Genomic DNA, 20,636 nt, shown 5'->3' on the forward strand with positions numbered 1-20,636 from the left:
ATAGTAGCTTTTATTCACAATACATCATTAAACACTGAGTTAAAATGGTAACCAAATTCTTTAGTACATTTTGTTACTTTGAGGTTCTATGATAATTAACTTTACAAAGAAATTCTTTCATTATAAGAATAATACATTTATTTGAAAAAGTACAGAAGGCTATATAAGGAGTCTCCGTACCCCAGTCTCTCTTTTCACATCCCATACTTAATTTCATTTTTTGCTTCCTTCTAGAAATCATAATGCATATATGTGTATAGAGATTTTTTCATAACTAAGATCAAGCTATTTTATGCAGTCTTTTATATCTTGCTTTTTTAAAATTAAAATCTTTTTTATTAGTTTTTTAAAAGATTTTATTTTTCCTTTTTCTCCCCAAAGCCCCCCGGTACATAGTTCTGTATTTTTAGTTGTGTGTCCTTCTAGTTGTGACATGTGGGACGGCGCCTCAGCATGGCCTGATGAGTGGTGCCATGTCCACCCCTAGGATTCGAACCGTCAGAACCCTGGGCCGCCGAATCGGAGTGCGTGAACTTAACCATTCAGCCACGGGGCTGGCCTCTAAATTTTGTTTTTTAATGTGGTAAAATTTAAGTAAAATTTACTGTTTGAACCATTTTTAATTGTACAGTTCACTGGCATTAAGTACATTCACTTTGTGCAACCATCACCACTATCCATCTCCAGAACTTTTTCCTCCTGCAACACTGACACTCTGTACCCGTTAAGCAACAGCTCCGCATTCTCTTCTCCCCCCAGCCCCTGGCAACTATCATTCTACTTTCCGTCTTTATTAATTTGATGTCTCTGGGTACCTTGTATAAGTGGAATCATACAGTATTTGACTGCTTATTTCTTTTAGCATAATGTCCTTGAGGTTTATCCGTGTTGTAGTATGTGTCGGGATTTCCCTCATTTTTAAGACTGAATAATCCATTGTGTCTTTGTATCTGTGTGTGTATATATATCGCATTTGGTTTATCCCTTTGTTCCTTGATGAACACTGGGGTTGCTTCCACCTTTTGGCTGTTGTGAATAATGCTGCTGTGAACATGGTTGTACAATGTCTGTTCATATCTTGCTTTTTTCACTTAGTATTTCTTAGGGACCTTTGTATATCGTTATTGCCTCTGGATGCTATAATATCAGGTTCATTGGGATATATTTTACTAAAATGGCATCCTGAGTCTTAGCTAACTTTGGAAAATTTGTTTTATGTTATATATTGGAGAATCAGTTAGATTATATAATATTTTTAAGGGAAAGGATTTTATCTTCTAATTGTTTCATTTCAATTTATGGTTTTTAGATGTGGCCAATTAGATAGTGCTCTGAATGAAGCTACTAGTCGTGTGAGAACACTTGAAAATAAGAATAACTTATTGGAAATAGAAGTGGTAAGTAAGCACCCTATTTTTTGTTGTTCTGTTGACTTAATGTTAAAAATTTAAGCCTTTTTATTAATTGAACTTTACAAATGGCTAGTTTTATAAAAACATTGGTTATGTTTTTTGTTGTCTCCTTTAGAATGTCTTAAGTACATTTATATTTTGATTGCTCTTGGCTTCATATGACACTATAAACTTTTACCCTTTAAAATTTGCATATCATAAAACTCACCCTTTTATTTTTTTAAATTTTTTAAATTTTTATTTTTTTGAGGAAGATTAGCCCTGAGCTAACTGCTGCTGATCATCCTCTTTTTGCTGAGGAAGACTGGCCCTGAGCTAACATCTGTGCCCATCTTCTACTTTATATGTGGGATGCCTACCACAGTATGGCGTGCCAAGCGGTGCCATGTCTGCACCTGGGATCGAACTGGCGAACCCCCGAACCCCCGGCCATTGAAGCGGAATGTGCGCACTTAACTGCTGCACCACTGGGCTGGCCCAAAACTCACCCTTTTAAAGTGTACAATTCACTCTTTTTTACTGTATTCACAGACTTGTGCAACCATCGCCACGATAAATTTTAGAACATTTTTCTCAAAAAGAAACTCTGAACCCCTTAGCCGTCACCCCCAACCAACCCCTTCTCCCCAGCCACTGGCAACCTATTCTACTTTCTGTTTCTATAGATTTGCCTCTTCTGGACATTTGATCTAAATGGAATCAAGCAATATGTGACTGTTTCACTTAGCGTAATGTTTTCAAGGTTTATCTATGTTGTAGCTTGTATCAGTACATAATTCTTTTTGTGGCCGAGTCATATCTTACTGTATGGCTAGACCACGTTTTGTTTATCTGTGCGTCAGGTGGTGAATGTTTGGGTTGGTTTTACTCTTTGCCTCTTAGGAATAATAGTGCTATGAACATTTGTATACAAGATTTTGTGTGGATATGTTTTCAGTTTTCTTGGATATATAACTAGGAATGCATAAACTTTTAATCTTAAATAAATTTTTTTTTCATGTGATGACCAAGTTTGTTCTTCTGCATGTAACCTTGAAAACAGTGTTTTGGTGCACAATGCCAGTTATGTTCTATACACTGTGTTTTTGTCTTTGATGTCTTTTTAATCTTTGTCTCCTCCTAAACTATAAACTTTATGAAGTCAGGGACTTATGTTTCTTGTTAATCTTATATTTCTAGCACCGTAGTGCCAGGCACCTAGTGGATATTCAAGAAATGATTGTTAAGTGAATATTAATATATCAGATGCATTTTGAATTTTTTATTTTCATAGTAAGTGAGAGAATAGGGTAAGAAATGCTTTTTTCCCCATAAATATTAATGTGCAGTGACAAATTCCAGCTATACTTTCAGAACCGTTTCCCTAATAGCCATGGTTATTTTTTCCTCATTATAGTGATCTACAGATGAGTCCTAGAATCATAATGCCTCAGACAATGATTTCTGTCTCTACTTGATGATAATCTCATGGAGCTAACATTCTAGTAAAGCAATCCTTTCTAGTCTCCATCCCAGGGTTAACAAAATGTTTAAATGTGTTGATTTCCATTTGTAAGTTTTGTTTTATTACTTTTCTTTATATTTTAATACCCACAGTTTATTAGTTGCTTTTGAGACTTCTATTTCTTTTTATTAGAAACAATTTATTATCCTTGTCTTTGTTTTGTAGAATGAGTTCAGAGAACGCTTCAATACAGCCAGCAGTGCCTCCAAAATTTTGCAGGAACGAATTGAGGAAATGAGAACAAGTAATAAAGAAAAAGATAATACCATCATGCGACTAAAATCTAGACTGCAGGATTTAGAAGAAGCCTTTGAGAACGCTTACAAACTCTCAGATGATAAAGAAGCTAGACTGAAACGAGAAAACAAAATGTTTCAAGATGTAAGTGACATTTAATGATAACTTAATGACTTGATTGGCTAAAAGTGATTTTAGATATTGTACTCTTCCAAGCTGTGCTGACTTTTTCCATATTTATTTCTGTGTTACATACCTTTGCTGTAGCTGCAAATATGTACCCTTCTGGTGGAGTCAGTTGGGTCTTATCTTGAAGCAGGAAGTCAGAGCTTTCAGAACTGCTGTCGCTCCCACGCCTGTCTGTCTCCAGCAGGTCAACTTTTGAGCTATCTCAGATTAACATCTGTGTCTGGCAGGGTAAAATGAACCGGATTTAGAACAGGTTTGATTGAACTTTTTTCACTTTGATTTAATTTCACTTAAAATTTGGATTCATATAACATTGAAACTGGATTAGGTTTCAGGTTTTCTTAATATCCTCTGTCATGGTATATAAAAAAATCACAGTATTTCAGGTGTTGAAATTTACTTCCTTATAGCTTTAGATTTGATTCTTGTTGCTTTGGTTTTTAGAATTTCTTTACATGAAAGTAATACATGTAAATGGTTTAAATAGTCAAATCTCAAATGAAAAACAGCAATCTTTGCCACCTCTCCCTACCTTGGAGTCCACTATCATAGAGGCCGTTACTTTCAGCTCTTTAGCTATTCCTTCTAGCATTTTCCTCCATATTTCTAAATAGCAAATTTATGTTGCTCTTTCCTTTTTTCCCCCTCTTTTCAATATCAGACATTATCTATTAACTTCCTTCTGTGCAAGATCACAGTTTAGCTTTCTTTCTGCATTTGTTCCCGATACAAAGATTTCTCCCTCTCCTTCCGATGTGATTAATAGATTAAATTGATTCTAAGAAGCTTATTCTTTTACCTTGTAACAACTCTGAAGTTGGAATGCATCTTTACACCATAGTGTCGTATTTTAATGGGCAACATTTTTTTCTCTAGAAAATAACATAAAATAATGGTATGATTTCTAGTCAGTGGTGTCTTACATTTGAAATATGATATATTATCATTTATAGTTCAATCAATATTCAGTATATTGTCTGTAAATATTGTTTAGAGCTAAGCTGTGGTATACAGTGATTACTGTACAGTGATTTCCTTTCTCTTATGACTTTTATTTTTCCTAGAATTCACAATTGCCTTGTTTTTTTATCTGCTTACTTTTCTATATGCCTAGCACTCACTGTCCCCAGCCCCCACCCCAATACCCTTGCTTCAGTCTGAATTGATGGCTCTTGAGGTCTGACACACAGATGATCTAGGACTCTCCTTCGCTGTCATCCTGGAAATTGTCCTTGCTTCTTTCCTGTTTTGGATCTATCGTTTTCCGTGGATCCTATGTCTTCTTTTTCGATTTAACTCTTTGTTTTGCTAGAGTACATCTCCTGAGAAGAAGAATGCCTGGGAGACAACTTTGGAAACTTTCCCTACCTGGAAACTTCCGTAGTATGCAGTCATACTTTACTTTTTAAAAAATACTTTTTTTTTACAACAGTTTTAGATTTACAGAAAAATTGAGACGATAGTAATGTTCCCACATACCCTGCACTGTTTCCCCTCTTATTAACATCTTATATTAGTATGGTATATTTGACACAATTAATGGACCAATATTGATACGTTATTATTAGTTAAACTCCATAGTTTATTCAGATTTCCTTCATTTTTCCCTCATGTTCTTTTTTCTGTTCCAGGACTTTCTACGTTTAGTTATCCTGTCTCCCTAGGCTCCTCTGGGCTGGGACAGTTTCTCAGACTTCTTTTTGATGACCTTGACAGTTTTGAGGGGTGCTCATCAGATATTTTGTAGGATGTCCCTTGGAATTTTTCTGATGTTTTTCTCACGATTAGACTGGGGCTTTGGGTTATTAGGAAAATCACAGAAGTACAGTACCATTTTTAGCATGTCATTTCAACAAGCACTATATGTTTTTTATTCCTTCACAGTTATTATAGTAAAGTTTCAGGAGGGAGTGGATATAAACACTCTGTTCATTATGCCGTATTTAATTAGAACTTTACATGGCTTTATTACTGTTCTTATTCATATGTATTAATGGTCTCATTTTAGTGCATGTGAATACAGGAACTCCTGGTTTTTAAAACTTCTTGTATTTTTTACTTTCACATAATATCAGACTTACAGAAAGTAGTAAAATTGTATAAAGAATTTATATATATCCCTCACTTAGTTTCTGAATGTTAGCATTTTACAATATGTGCTTTATCTAATGAACCTTTAACTACTTCAAAGGCAGTCTTTTATATAACCAGATCAAAATTAGGAAATTAACATAAATATAGTAGTCTTATTTAATTTATATAACTTTTGCAAATTATACTACTAATGTTCTTTATACCAAAAGAAAAGACTTTGTTTTCCCCTTGTCCAGGACCCAAACCAGGACTATATGTTGCATCGAGTTGTCACATCTTTTTAATGTCCTTTAATCTGGAATAGTTCTCAGTTTTTCTTTTTCTTTGTCTTTTATAACCTTAAAACTCTTTGAAGATGATAGAATAATTACCTTATAGAACTGTGCTTTTAATATGGTAGCCACTAGCCACGTGTGACTTTTTCAATTTACATTGACTACAATTAAATAAAATTTAAAATTCAGTTCCTCAGTTGTACTCACCGCATTTCAAGTGCCCAGTAGTCACATGTGGCTAGTGGCTACTGTTTTTAGGGCAGTGCCGATAGAGATTTCTCCCATCCTTGTAGAAAGTTGTGCTGGACAGCACTGTTCCTCATTTTGGGTTTGTGTTTCTTCACAGTTAGATTCCAGTTGTTAGAATGCACAGGAATTCCCCAGAAGTGAGCTGAGCCCTTCTTAGCACACCTGATTAGGAGGCACGTGTTGACTTGGTGGTATTAACTTCCATCACTTGGGCAAGGTGGTGATTCCCAGGTGTCTCCACTGGAAGGTTATGGCCCCTGCCTTTTAATTAATGAGTAACTTATGAGAGGATAATTTAAGACTCTGTAAATCACCTTTTTCTCAGTAAACTTTTACCCACTAGCTTTAGCATCCACTGAGGAATCTTGCCTGAAACAAGTAATTACTGTGATGGGTGCCAAATGGTGCTTTTTCCAATTCTGTTGTTCCTTCTACGTTTTACTGAAAGAAGGCACTCTCCTTTCTGCTTTCTTTATTCATATCAGTGTGGGCTCATGGATTCTTATTTTATTCAGTGAGTTATAGTTCTTTTTTACTATGGTTATTATTTGGATGCTTGCATTGTTCTGGTTTTGCCCAAAGGGATACGTGTCAAGCTGGCTTCTGTGTCCTTTCGACCTGCCTATCATTCTTTGAGCCAGTCGAAACTTCTTGGCGCAGCAAGATGTTCCAGGTTCATCTTGAACTTTTCCAGCCCCAGCCCTAAATCGGTTCATTTTTTTCAAGGAGCCCTGGTTCCTTTAAGTGGAAAATGGTATTTAGAAACCGAGATCTAGGTATATTCATTGCTACTGGAATGTCGTCGTTTTTGTTTATTCAAAAACCCACCACAATTGTATTCGAGTAGCAGTGGAGCAGCAGAGAATAGCTAGAATGCTGTTTTCACCTGAAATTATATTAATGTTGCCAGTGGTAACACTCACTTTCTTTGCATTCATCATGTCAAATATTTCAAGCATACAGAGAGGACTAGAGAGTAATACATTGAATACCCATATACTAGCCATCTGTAGATAGAGTTGAAACACTCTCTTCTTTTCCTTTCTTCCACACCCTAGAGGTGCTGTCTACGCTAAATGTGCTCTTAGTTACCCCCGTGCATTGCTTTTTACTTTTACTACATATGCATGTGTCTGTGAACATATGTATAGTAATGTTTTGTATGTTCTTAAACCATATATGAATTGTATTGCACTGCATATATCCTGCTGCAGCCTGTTTGTTTCTCTCAACATTGTTTCTGGGTTTTACCATGTTGATACATGTAGCTTTTATTCATTTTTATTTAAACATTTATATTTGAAATATTTCTGGTATGAAGAATAACACAAGAAGTACACATGGACTCCACCACCCATCCTAAGAATTAAAATACTACAGATACATTGAAGTTCCTCTGTGCCCTTTTCTGATCACCTCTGCCTTTGTAGGAGTAACTGATCTGCATAGTGTGAATGCCATTCCCATGTCTTAGTATTATTACATGTGTATGTCTGCTTAATCAATGTGGTTTGTTTGGCATATCTTAAAACTGTATAAATGTTATCATACTGTGTTTACTATTTTGCAATCTTTTTTTATTTGTAAGATTTATCCAAGCAGATACCTGTAGCACTAGTTCATTTGTTTTCATCCCTGTGTAGTATTCTGTTGTGTGAAACTTCCACAGTTTATTTATCCATTTTCTTATTGCCAGTTTCTCTTTATTACTGTTATGAGCAGTTCTACCATGAACATTCCTATACATTTCTCCTCGTGAACATTTACAAGTACCTCTAGGGTATTGTTCCTGTTACCAGAGCTATAAAACAACCCCAAACTGGACATATTCTGCTCATGGACTCAGGGGTCCAGGACTCTGGCCCGGGCACAGCAGGGGCAGCTTGTCTGCTCTGCCATATCTAGGACCTCAGCTGGAAACTCAAAGGCTGGGAGCTGGTTGTTGATGATGCCTGTAGACTAAGGCTGCCAGTCTTCTCCTTGTGGGCTGATGTGGGCCTCTGTGCAATGTGATGGCTGAGTACCAAGGACAAGTGTCCTGAAAGAGTGTCCTGATAGCCACGTTGCCTTTTTTTTGAGGAAGATTAGCCCTGAGCTAACATCCACTGCCAATCCTCCTCTTTTTGCTGAGGAAGACTGGCCCTGAGCTAACATCCGTGCCCATCTTCCTCTACTTGATATGTGGGACGCCTACCACAGCATGGCTTTGCCAAGCGGTGCCATGTCCCCAGCCAGGATCCGAACTGGCGAACCCTGGGCTGCCAAAACAGAACGTGCACACTTAACCACTGTGCCATCCGGCCGGCTCATGATAGCCACGTTGCCTTTTATGACCTAGCCCTGGAAGTCATACAGCATCACTTCTGTCACATTCTGTTTCTTAAATAGCCCCAAATTCCTGCCCAGGTTCAAGGGAAGAGGAAGTAGATACCACCGCAGCAAGATTCTGGAAGAGCCTGTGTGAGCTGAAGTATTGCTGTGGCCGTTTTGGGGACATAGTCTGCCGTGAGACTGCGCGTGTGAGGGCACGGCCGTCTTCCTCAGAATGCTGCTCACTTGCTCGCTCAAGTGGCTGCACCAGTTACTTTCTTACCAGCGATGTATGAGAATTCTTATTTTTCTAGATTGTTCCCAGTGCTTGCTGTTGTCAGACCTCTTTCGGTTTGATCCATGTGGAATGGCTGTGTGAATTGCAGTTTTCTTCTCCTGGCTTGTGGCTGGCTTTTCACTATCTGTAGTGTCTGTTATGGGGTACAGGTTTCGTATTTCAGTGTCCAAAATACAGTCTTTTAATTTATGGTTTGGGCCTCCTTTATGTCTTATTTACAAAATCTTTTTCTACCCAAAGATCAGAAAATTATTTTCCTGTATATTGCCTTCTAAAATTGTAAAGCTTTGCTTTATATATTTAGGCCTTTAATCTGCCTGAAATTCTCTCTCATCTATGGTATTGAACTTGAGGAATTGAACTTGATTTTTTTCCAAATGATTAACAGTTGTTGAAGCACCCTTTTTAAATAGATTATCCTTTCCTTACTGACCTTTAATGCCACCTCTGTTGTATATTACGTTTCTTTCCTGTATGAGTGTGTTTTGGCGCTCTCTGGTCTGCTCTGCTGATCTGTTTATTTGTCCCTGAGTTGAAACCACACTGTGGGGGAGGAAGAACTGTCCCTCTGCCCTCTAGGTCCCTCTAGCTGGTCTAGGAATTAAATTGACATGAGACTCGGGACTGCCGAAGTGGCATGTGTGAACTTAACCGCTGCAGCACTGGGCCAGCCCCTATTTTATTTCATATAAATATTACCATCAGCTTAACGCATTTCATGAAAAACTCTGCTTTTGGTTGGAATTGTACTGAATTTGTAGATGGAATTCAGGACAACTGAGACTTAAAATATTGAATCTTGCCATACATAAATGTGAACATGGTTTATATCTCTGTTGCTTTAAATCTTTAAAAAAGAAGTCTCTCACCAAAGTAGTACACTTTTTTTTTTTTGCTGAGGAAGATTTGCCCTGAGCTAACATAGGTGCCAATCTTCCTCTTTTTTTTTTTTGCTTGAGGAAGGTTCACCCTAAGCTAACATCTGTGCCACTCTTTCTCTGTTTTGTACGTAGGTTGCTGCCACAGCATGGCAGCCAAAGAGTGGTGTAGGTCTGCTCCCAGGAACCGAACCAGAGCCGCCAAAGTGGAGCACGCCGAACTTAACCACTAGGCCGCAGGGCTGGCCCCAGTATTATGCTTTTTTTTTTTACATCCTATGTTAGCTTTTTCCTCTTAGGCACCATATTCTAGTATTTATCTCTGTATTTCTAAATAAGGTGCTTATATTGTTTCTTGAATTTTTAACCTGTCCATAATTATTGTGGATGAAGATTTAGTTCCTTCACATGTCACTGGGCTGAGTATAGAATTCTGGCTCTCTGTTTTCTTTCCATCAGAATTTTGAAGACTTTGTCCTGTTGTTTTCTGTTGCCCGTGAGATACCTGAGGATCACTTCTCTTCCTTCTGCCCCCACCTCCGTCCCATGGCTTTTGTTTTTCCTCCATCTTTTTGTTTTAAAAGCTTGAAGGCTGCAGAAGAAGCGTAAGAATGGTGCAGTGACAACTTGGGTCTATTCCTTACCTAGATTCCCCAAGTGTGAGTTTTACACATTCGCTTTTTGTCTTTGTGGTGTACAAACAGTTTCCTCTTGCCGAACTCTTTGGGAGTAAATTGCAGGCATTGTGAGGTTATATCCCTAAATTCTTCCACAGGTAGCTCCCAAGAACAAGGACACTACCTTCTCTTGCATCATCTCAGCCCAATTATCATACTTGGGAATTTAACATTGATATAATACTAGTATCTAGTATGCGGTCTGTATTCAAATTTCCCCACTTATCTAAATAATGTCCTTTATAGGTGTTTAGGTTTGTGCTTTTTGGTCTGGAAGCCAGCCAAGGATCAGACATTGCGTTTAGTAGTTGTGTTTCTCATTCCTTTTGAATGAGTTCAGAGCTCCTCCTGGAAGTCTGTCAGCACCTCCTTTTTGTCCTCAGTGCTCTGAATTCTGTGACAGTGTGCCTTGATGGACTGGCTCTTTTTTGTTCATCATTTGGGACGCAGGTTCTTCCAGTCTTGAAATTAATGTCTTTCAGTTCTGTAAAACTTGCTAATTTCTCAATTAATTTCCTACTTCTCTTTTCTCTGTTCTCTCTTTCTGGAACTTTTACCAGTAGATGTTGCATTACATGGGTTGATTCTCTAAGACTTTTTCATGCTTTAGTTTGCATCATCGCCTCTTTATTCTTTATTTTCTGGTCTCAGTATCAAATTTATGTCCTCTCTCTAAGCTTCTAAGAGCTTTTTCTTGTTCTCTGATTTAGTTTTTCATAGCTTTTTTTTTCGTTTTGCTCAGGAAGATTCCCCATGAGCTAACATCTGTGCCAATCTTCCTCTTTTTTTGTATGTGGGACGCCGCCACAGTTTGGCTGATGAATGGTGTAGGTCTGTTCCTGGAATCCAAACCTGTGAACCCAGGCCGCTGAAGTGGAGTGCACTGAACCATGCCATGAGACCAGTCCATGCATAGCTTTCTGTTCTTGTTTTATGCATATAATGTTGTTATTTCTCTGAAGATATTAATAACAGCTTCTTTCAATCCTTTCTTTAGTTTGGATTCATTATTTCTTCTAAGTTAACCTTTCATTTTGACTTGAAGTGTATTTCATAGTGAACGTTTTTTTCAATGTTGCTGCTTTTATAGGCTCTCATTTGAGAGTGGGGTGGCAAAAAGCTATTTGGAGTCTCTGCGCAGATGGGACTTGTTTCCTGGTAGCCTTCATTTATGGGCAACTGTAGAGTATGCACCAGCCATTTGCCTAGGAACCTCCAGATGTGAATATGTGGAGGTCTTTTTCCTGAGGTTGTTCAGTTTTCCAGTGTCTGGTCTGGGACCCATCAACCAGGCTCTGGGGCAGTGAGGGAGGGAGAATGAGGTTGGTATTTTTGAAAACTTGTCCTCAGTCATTTTCTCTTTATCCCTTTGCCTCCCTGCCTCTGTTACTTGGGTTTCCAAAGTTGTGTTTTTCTCCCATTCATGTCTCCGGTGTCTGTTGCCTGGCTGAACTGTCCACTGCTGCGTGGGGTCGGGGAAGCCCTGGGCTCCCACCGCTCTGCTTAAGGACTTTCTGCCTGGTGGGCAGCCCTGTGCTTCAGCCGTCTCCACTTCGGAACCTGCGATGCAAGTCTGAGCCTCTCCAGGGTGTGAAGAGATCAGCCTTCTTGCCCTGAGCGTCCTTTATTCAGGCCCTGGAGGGTGTAGCCTCCCCTGCCCAGCTAGTCTTCATTGCAATTTCTCCCTGTTGCTGTTCCCACTTTTGTTTTCTCTTTAATTGCTTCATTGTTACTTTAGTGGGCTCTCAGGGCACAGAGAGAATTCTGTGAAGAATCTGTCCTCTTTAACCGGAAGTCTCATGTACATATTTTTAAATAAATTACCTGATTATATTAGACTTAGCTTGTACCTTTACTCTGGAACTAGCTTAGCAAAAAGTAGTACACGGCAATTCAAAAGAGAACAGTGCAAGTAAGTTTAAATCTTTTAAAAAACTGCTCACTTAAGGGTATTGACACTACATTATTTTTGTTTTACTTTTTATTTTGAAATAAATTCAAACTTACAGAAAACTTGCAATAACTGTCATATTCCTTTTGCCTAGGATCACAGTTGTTAGCATTTTGTCGTATTTATCATCCCGCCATATCTATATGTTTACACATGAATATATATATATTTTTCTTCTCTTGAACCATTGGAGACATCGTGCCCCTTCCCCCCTGCACTTTGGGGATGTGTTTCCTAAGAACAAGGGCCTTCTCAAACGTGGCCACAGAGCAGTTGTCAAAATAAAGAAATCCAATCGTAATGTGGTCCATATCCAAATTGTGCTGTCACGGGACTGTTTTCCTGTCCGGGACCCCACCCAGGGTCATGCCTGTAGTCACTTCTCTCATCTCTTTAGTCTCCTTTGATCTGGCACTGTATGTTAACCTTTTTCTCTCATGACATTGGCATTTTTGAAGATATGGGCAGTTATTTTGTAGACTATCCCCGAGTTGCTGTTATAATGTTTAATTTTGTGGTGCAATTCTTTGTTTATCCTTGTAGCTTTTAGGAGAGTATGAGTCCCTTGGAAAAGAACACGAAAGAGTGAAGGTAATGTTGATTGTTCATCTTCTGACCTTCATGTAGGGGCAAAAGCCTTAGACTGGAAATCAGAGCTGACCCATCTCCCTCCTCCGTCCCCATCTCGCTGTTTGACCCAGAGCACTCGCTCATGCTCTCTGAGTCATTACTCTTGTTGTCACATGTTTAACTCACAAGTTTGTTGGATTCATTAATTTAACAAATACTTATTGAATGTCTCTTGCTTTTGAGATGAAATTTTTAGAAGAGTATAAGATACCATATAGATGCAAATAATTAATACTGTTTAAATAGAAAGCTTTGTTTTTCACAGCATTAGCTTTTCATGGGGTTGAGTTTATTGATTATGTTTGAATTCTTAATTAAAACTCTGTTTGGGAACTACCTATATGTACTCATTGAAACCCTACAATAATGCTGTAAGTGTGGTCGTATTTCTGTTGTGTGAAACGCAGGATTGCGATTATCCGAGGTCAGTGAAGAGGCCTGCACAGCTAGGCAGCCAAGATTCTGGGGGGTCAGGAGCCAGTCTTTATGTCTGAGATCTCATCATCACAGATACTTGTTTTGCCATTTACTGAGGTTTTAGTCGTTTGTGGTTAAAATGTGTCCATTTTAACCCTAGATTGTTTCTAACCAAGCAAAGTGTAAGAGGCTATGCCTGTTACCAGGGGACCTGCACACGGCTGTTGTATAAACCGGTGTTTTGCTCTCATTTTTTCCCTTGAATTATGGGTATTGGCTGTGTGGTTGATGCCATACTTCCCAAGTGTCTGCCTAATTTTCTTTGTAGCTCTCTGGTATAGCCTTAGGTTAGTACTGTGTTATGTGTTTTAAAATAAAAGGAATACGTTTGAATACTTCAGTTATCTGAATTTTTTCCTTTATTTTTGTAGGATACATTAAATACAACTGAGAACAAATTGCTTGATGCTCATACTCAGATTTCTGATTTGAAAAGGTAAAATGTATTGTCTTACTAATAAAAAAACACCTCTAATCGTTCTTTTAGCACTTAAACATGTGTCTTTATTGAAAGTGATGAAAAGAAAGCTTTTCTTGAGGATTTTTAAGTACCTTGAAGTTAGGTTTAATCCTAATCTTCCCCTGACCTGGAGATATGTTTGATTTTAGCCAAAGAAGACTTTTAAATGATTACAATATATTGGTGGTTGTGCCTAAAAGGTACATTTCCCCAGACATTATGTATTTTCTCAGCATTGGTAAAATTTAAATGATATTAAACCATTGAAAATAATTTTAAGAGGCAGTCTAGTTCACTGAATTAGTTTTGTGCTCCAAAAAGAAAATAACATTTACACCAATTTTGTGGTCATCTGCCTTCTTTAAGACCTGGTTTGGGGACTATATTCATGATTTGGTTTACTTAATTAGGTAGGAACAGTCATGAATGGTCCCTGTGGCACATTATTAGATATTTCTAATTGACTTTAGAGCATCTTTTTATTTTAGGAGATAAATGTCCCTTATTTAGGGATTTTACTGCTCTCCTAAGGACTTCCCATAGGGCGGGACAGAAATGCTGTCCAGCTTTCTTCTCTGCTCAGGTCTTTTCAGTGATGCATTCAGTTCCAGAAACAGCTTCTTTATCAGGTTGGTAGAAAGCATCAGCCCTGTTAGAGCTGCGGTTCTCAAACCTTCCTTGCAACAGAGTAGGTAAAAGTTTGAGTTTGAAAGATGAGACGAAGACATATACAAATTTAAAAGAACAGAAAGAATGGCAAGATATGCTCTGAACAATTAATTGGCCAGAGTACTTGTTTTCTGTTGGTAAACTTGAAAATAGGCTATTATTCTCAACACGGCACAAATTAGATGAGCTGCCTGTAGGCTGAGTTGTCCGGGATGGGAAGTTATTTTAATAGCTCTGCTGTTGGGTGTAAGCCTGCTTCCTCTTTTGTGAGAGTGTTACCTGTACATATTTCGTATGCATGAATCCATACATATTAGAATTAAACATGTTAGAATTGCAGTTTCTTTGAATACTTGAATTTATTTTGTTTTTATTTAATTTGTACCCTGTGTGTTTTGATCTGTAGTTAAATTTATAAATGTTTTTTTAACTTACTGTGTTAAGTTCATTTGTTGCTCCCTTTTCCTTCAGCTGTAGTGTATGAAATGCTTCTTTGTAGAGTGTTTTGTATTTGCCTTCCTATTTATTCTTCCTGATTTTGTTGAAGTTTAATGGTGGCATCTTACTATGAAAAAGGTTTATGGACTTGCAGCTCTATTGTGACCTCTTTCCTAGAAGTGTCTGTTAAGTAAGTAATTTATAGTTGGGCTATATTTTCAATTTGTTGACATGTACTTAATTTATCTTATTGCTTTTGAATTAGAACAATTTCAAAACTTGAAGCTCAGGTCAAGCAAGTAGAGCATGAAAACATGTTAAGTCTTCGTCATAATTCTCAAACTCCCCTGAGACCGTCACGTGCCAAGTAAGTTGTTTCGTTTAATCTCTGTAAGCTTGAAATAGGTGTATCCTTTTATTGAACTGAGAAGCTCATCTGTCTAAATCATGAGAAAGGGTTAAATATGATCATAGAACTTAGATGTGTAAAAACATCTAATTGTTAGATGTCATCAAAGCTCTTAGGCAGAGGCATTTGCCAGGAGGGAATAGTGGAATCAGATCGGGAGTAAGGAGACTTGGGATATTTTTGTTTTTTGACTCTGCCCAGCTGTGTGACCTTACGCAAATCACTTAATGTTTTTGGAGCCCACTTTTATCATCTTTAAAAACAATGACATTGGTCTAGAACGTCTCAAAAGTTCTTTTAGCCCTAAAATTTCCCAAATTTTATTCCTGTGTTAATGGAAAGACCTATGGAGATGGATCTTCCTTAGGTCGTGTAGTTTTTTCTTTTTAGTTTTTCAAAATTATCTTTGTTATAATTTCAGAGCATTATGTTGATATGTTTACAGAATAAGTTTTTTCCATATTAGAATTGGTTTTTATTATGATTTTGGTGTAAATAAAGAGTGTTGAATGAGTAGATCATAACTTCATAATATTGATGTTTATCGGAAAAAGATTAAGTTGTAAACTTTAACCTTTCTAAATAATAATTGTCAAGTGGGAAACTTTTCCTAGGTCTTTGTTAATTAATCTTAGTAGAACATAGTGAATTATCTAAAGAAAAAATTATGTAAGTAAGTGAAATGGAACATTTGAGATTGAACAAAATGGAAGCTAGGGTTGGGGTCAGGGAAGGCCTTTCTGTGGAGGTGACATGTAAGCAGAGAGGTGAGCTGTAGAGTTGTTCCAGCTGGGCATGTGGAGGGAAGGAGAGGGATGTCCCTGGCAGAGAAATTGGCCTTACTAAGTGCTGAGGTAAGAAAGAGTTTACTTTATGCTCAAAGAACCTGAAGGAGGCTAGTATGGGCTGAATATTGCCAGCAAGGGGGTGAAGCACCCCAGATGAAATTGTCGACCCGGCATCTATCACTCTCTGAGCCGTAGCTGGGAATTTGGATTTTACTCTAAGTCCGTTGGGAAGCCCTTGAATGGTTTTATATAGTAAAACTGTGTCATCTGTTTGCTATTTTGTAAGTGTACCTGCCATGAGGAGGAGATGGAGAGGGAAAGAATGGAAGGAGAGAGACTAGGTAGGCTATCGCAGCGCTAGGAGAGAGAGGATGTCAGCCGTAGAAATGGACAGAAGAGAAGAATTTGAGAGAGAGTCTGCAGGTAGAGTCCACAGAACGTGGCTGTGAATTGGATGGCAAGGTAAGAAAGGGAGGTGTCGGGTTAACGCCTTCATTTCTGTCGTAAACGACTGAATACCACATGTTGAACATGGGAAGAGCAGACCATCGGGTAAAGATCAGAATTTCCATCTTGAATATCTTAGTTTGAGATTCATGTGAATTCCAAGTGGAAATCAAGCAGGCGATTATAAATTTGCGTTTGGAGCCAAGAAATAAGATCTAGGCTGGAGTTATAAATGTTGTTGTTGTCTTTCTAGATAGTGCTTAAAGCCATAGGATGGATGGTTGTGTTTAGTGAGCAGTGGTCCCAGGACAAAGCTCTGAAGAACCCCAGTGTTTTGATGTCGGGTAGAGAAGGAGTTGGTAAAGGAACCTGAGAAAGAGCTGCCAGAAAGCTAGGAGGAAAACTGATGGCAGTTTCCTGGGTCGAGTGCTGCCGAGAGAGCAAGTGAGAGGAAGGTTGAGAGGGTCTGTGGGATTTGCAGGCGGGAGGTTATTGATGACCTAGAGAGCAGTTTGGATGGAGCGATAGAAGTGGAAGCCAGTTGGTAGTGTATTGAAGAGAGAATGCAAACAACCTAAACGTCTAACAGCTGGAATGTTAATATACTGTTAATATACTGTGATATGCTTATACTATACAGCGTGACAGTGCCAACACCAGACCAGGGGTTGGCAAACTACAGCCCCAGGCCAACTCCTGGTACACCTGTTCTTTTAAGGTCTGTGAGCAAAGAATCGTTTTATGTTTTTAAATGTTTGAAAAAAAATCAAAGAGTAATATTTCATGATACGTGAAAATTATATGAAGCTCATATTTCAGTGTTCATAAATAAAGTTTTACTGGAACACACCAAGCTTTTTCACTTACGTACTGTCTGTAGCTGCTGTGCACTACAATAGCGAAGCTGAGTAGTTGTGGCAGAGACTGTCTGGTGTGTAAACCCTACGATAGTTATCATCTGGCTCTTTACAGAAGAAATTTGCTGACGCCTGAACTAGACCGTCAACGTAGTTTATTCTTAAGAACATAATGTGGAACAACAACAAAAAACTAGTTGCAGAAGAAATAGGATGGATACTATTTATATCGACTTGAGCATGTGAAACTTCTGCACATCTTATGGATTCATACAGATGTAGTGAAAGTATAAAAACACGCATGAGAATGCTGAACACAAATTACTATCAGCGGTTGCTTTTGGGAGGGATGAGATTGGAGAGGAACTCAGGGGACTCTAGTTGTGTCCGTAGTGTTCCACTCTTTGGAAATCTAAAGAGTATGTAGCAAAGGATCAAGATTTTATAAATTGGGATGGTTGGTGCCTGGGTATTATCTGTATATCTATGCATGGTTGAAATATTTTATAATTTTAAAATCAACAGGAACCGATCAAGGATTAGTATTCAGAATATATAGAACTCCTACAAATCAATAAGAAAAAGAACCTCCTCAATAAACAAACAATAAAACCTCTTCAGTAAACAAGCAGTTCACATAAAAAGAAACCTACATGGCTAATAAAAATGAAAAGATGCTCATTTCGCTAGTAGTCAGAAAAATGCAAATTAAAACAATAATGGGAGGCCACTCACACCATCAGACAGGCCACACTTACAGTCTACTCATTGTAAAGTTTGCAAAGATGTGAAGAGCTAGGAACTTGCAAACTCCTGGTTGGACTGGAAATCGGTACAGCTCATCTGGAGAGTGGTCAGTATCCAGTAAGACTAAAGACGTGGACACCCCAAAATCCACAGCTCTAGTTTTAGATATTTACCTTAGATTCTTACACCTGTCACTTGCAGCATTGTTAAAGGTGATATATTCGAACCTAAACATCCACCAACAAGAGAAAGGATAGATAACTGATATATTCATACTGTAGATAAATGATTAAAATGATAGAGCTTTATGTATTAACATGAGTAAATCTCAAACATGATGTTGAGTAGGAAAAGCATTAAATGGATGTCTATGTTATACCTTTTATGTAATTTAAAAAATACAAACAACAATACATGTGTAATTTTGCCTTAAAATTAAAAAAAGTATGGCAAGATGTTAGCATTTGTTAAAACTAAGTATGAGTGAGTGTGTTACAATGTTCTTTGTAATTTTCTAACAATTTTTGAAATGTTTCTTAATTTAAAAATTGAGGAAAAAAGGAGGAAAGGAGTGACTGGAAGTTGAAATGAAAATAGATAGAAGGGGCAACTTTTTTTTTTTTAAGGCAACCTTTCTTTGGTAAGGACGATTGGCCCTGAGCTAACATCTGTTGCCAGTCTTCCTCTTGCTCCCCTCCCCCAAAGCCCTGGTACATAGTTGTATATCCTACTTTTATTTATTTATTTTATTTTATTTTTTTGAGGAAGATTAGCCCTGAGCTAACATCTGCTGCCAGTCCTCCTCTTTTTGCTGAGGAAGCCTGGCCCTGAGCTAACATCCATGCCCATCTTCCTCTACTTTATACGTGGGACGCCTACCACAGCATGGCTTGCCAAGCGGTGCCATGTCCACACCTGAGATCCGAACCAGCGAACCCCGGCCCACCTAAGTGGAATGTGCGCACTTAACCGCTGCGCCACCGGGCCGGCCCTGTACTTTTAAGTCATTCTAGTTCTTCTATGTGGGACGCTGCCACAGCATGGCTTGATGAGCAGTGTGTAGGTCTGTGCCCAGGATCTGAACAGGCGAACCCAGGGGCAGAGCGCAGGAACTTAACCACTTGGCCGTGGGGTCGGCCCCAGACACAACTCTTAAAAAGTTTGGTTGTGAAAGGGAGCAGAGAGAGGAAGGCAGGAGTTCTTGTGTCATGGTTTCTCTTTCTTCTCTGAAGTGTGATGCGAGGTTATCACCTGACAGGGTTGGGGTGAGAGGTCTGAGGAGGCAGAGAGGGTGTAAGACAGTCGTATTGGAGAATCGGAGCTCGCTGAGTACAGGAAAGCTGTGTTGTCAGCCAGTGTCGGGTGTCCACTTGAGATGGTGATAGTGATTCTGTAATGATACCCTAGTCTGCATTGGGTGACTTTTTTCCAGCAAAGCTCAACTGTAGGAGTGTAGACACTAAGAAGTGAGATCGTTATAGTCATCAGGGTTAGGTTTTTGCTGCCAGTCAGGTGTGATGGAAGGTGAGAGGGAAGGGAGTCAAGGCAGTGAATAATTATCAGGAATAGGTGGTCCAGAGTAGGTAGAGAGGAGCTAGGAAAGCCGGGAGGGGTTGACGTGTAGAAAATGGTGAGGCCGAGGATCGCAGGTCAGAGTGCTGTGTGTGGTATTGCTTGACTTGGGAGCCGAAAGAACCTTTGGAGGACTGGTTCCTTGAGCAGGGGCTGTGTTCTCTGGTGATGACAAAGTCCAGTGAGTGTCCTCTGAGGGGGGCAACTGAGGAGGAACAGAATCGGATCATTGGAGAGAGGTCCAGGACAGCCATACTTGTGGACGCTGATGCTGCCCAGTGTGAGAGCAGGAGCAGGTGCGGAGAAAGTGAGTCAGGTTCCGAAGTCCGGCAAACGACCACTAATGTATGATGACGTGAGCCTCAGACGAGCAGGGTTTTCATAAGAATGTGGGGGAGTAATGGTCTAGAAGCGCATGGCTCAATAAGTAGTGCCAGGAGCCACGTGCGGCTATTTAAATTTAATTTAATTAAAATTAAATAACATTTAAAAATTGGTCCTTCAGGGGCTGGCCCCGTGGCCAAGTGGTTAAGTTCATGCGCTCTGCTTCTGTGGCCTGGGGTTTTGCCAGTTTGGATCCTGGGCGCAGACATGGTACTGCTCATCAGGCCATGTTGAGGCAGCATCCCACATGCCACAACTAGAAGGACCCACAGCTAAAATATACAACTATGTACTGGGGGGATATGGGGAGAAAAAGCAGAAAAAAAAAATTGGCACCTGAGCTAACAACTGTTGCCAATCTTAAAAAAAAAAAAAATTGGTCCTTCAGCTTCACTAGCCACATTGCGGGTGTTCAGTAGCAGTATGTGACTGGTGGCTGCTCTGTTGGCCTCTGCAGATAGGGGATGTTTCTGTTTTTGCAGAAAATTCTGCTGGACCGTGCAGGTCTGGGAGGAACGAGCCAGACCTGAGCTGTGGTGGAATATGAAGGAGATGCAGTGTGGGCAGTGTGGCAGTGGGCTCTTTGGGGCTGTTCAGAGCTGTGTGGATGTGAGAGTACCTGAATCTTGACTGGGATTCAGGAATGCTCAGAAGTGACAGAAACCTAAAATAACAATTCAGTTG

General features: G+C 39.1%; 1 protein-coding gene across 13 annotated transcripts in view; it reads left to right on the plus strand.

Moving 5' to 3' along the window:
• Positions 1–20,636, plus strand: part of MPHOSPH9 (M-phase phosphoprotein 9) — a 57,764-nt gene that overhangs the window by 24,514 nt on the left and 12,614 nt on the right. For 12 of the 13 annotated variants that reach the window (XR_011505311.1, XM_070515932.1, XM_014858781.3 and 9 more), the window contains 5 exons: positions 1,310–1,397; positions 3,082–3,297; positions 12,618–12,665; positions 13,553–13,617; positions 15,014–15,115. Coding sequence is in view for 12 of the 13 variants with exons in the window: in XM_014858781.3 (XP_014714267.3) it covers positions 1,310–1,397; positions 3,082–3,297; positions 12,618–12,665; positions 13,553–13,617; positions 15,014–15,115 (519 nt within the window). In the remaining variant the exon portion in view is untranslated. The remainder of the gene's footprint in view (positions 1–1,309; positions 1,398–3,081; positions 3,298–12,617; positions 12,666–13,552; positions 13,618–15,013; positions 15,116–20,636) is intronic. The other variant, XM_044775993.2, reaches the window with a different exon arrangement.

The sequence above is a fragment of the Equus asinus genome, chromosome 8 (assembly GCF_041296235.1).
Source record: "Equus asinus isolate D_3611 breed Donkey chromosome 8, EquAss-T2T_v2, whole genome shotgun sequence".
In the NCBI taxonomy this organism is placed as follows: Eukaryota; Metazoa; Chordata; class Mammalia; order Perissodactyla; family Equidae; genus Equus; species Equus asinus.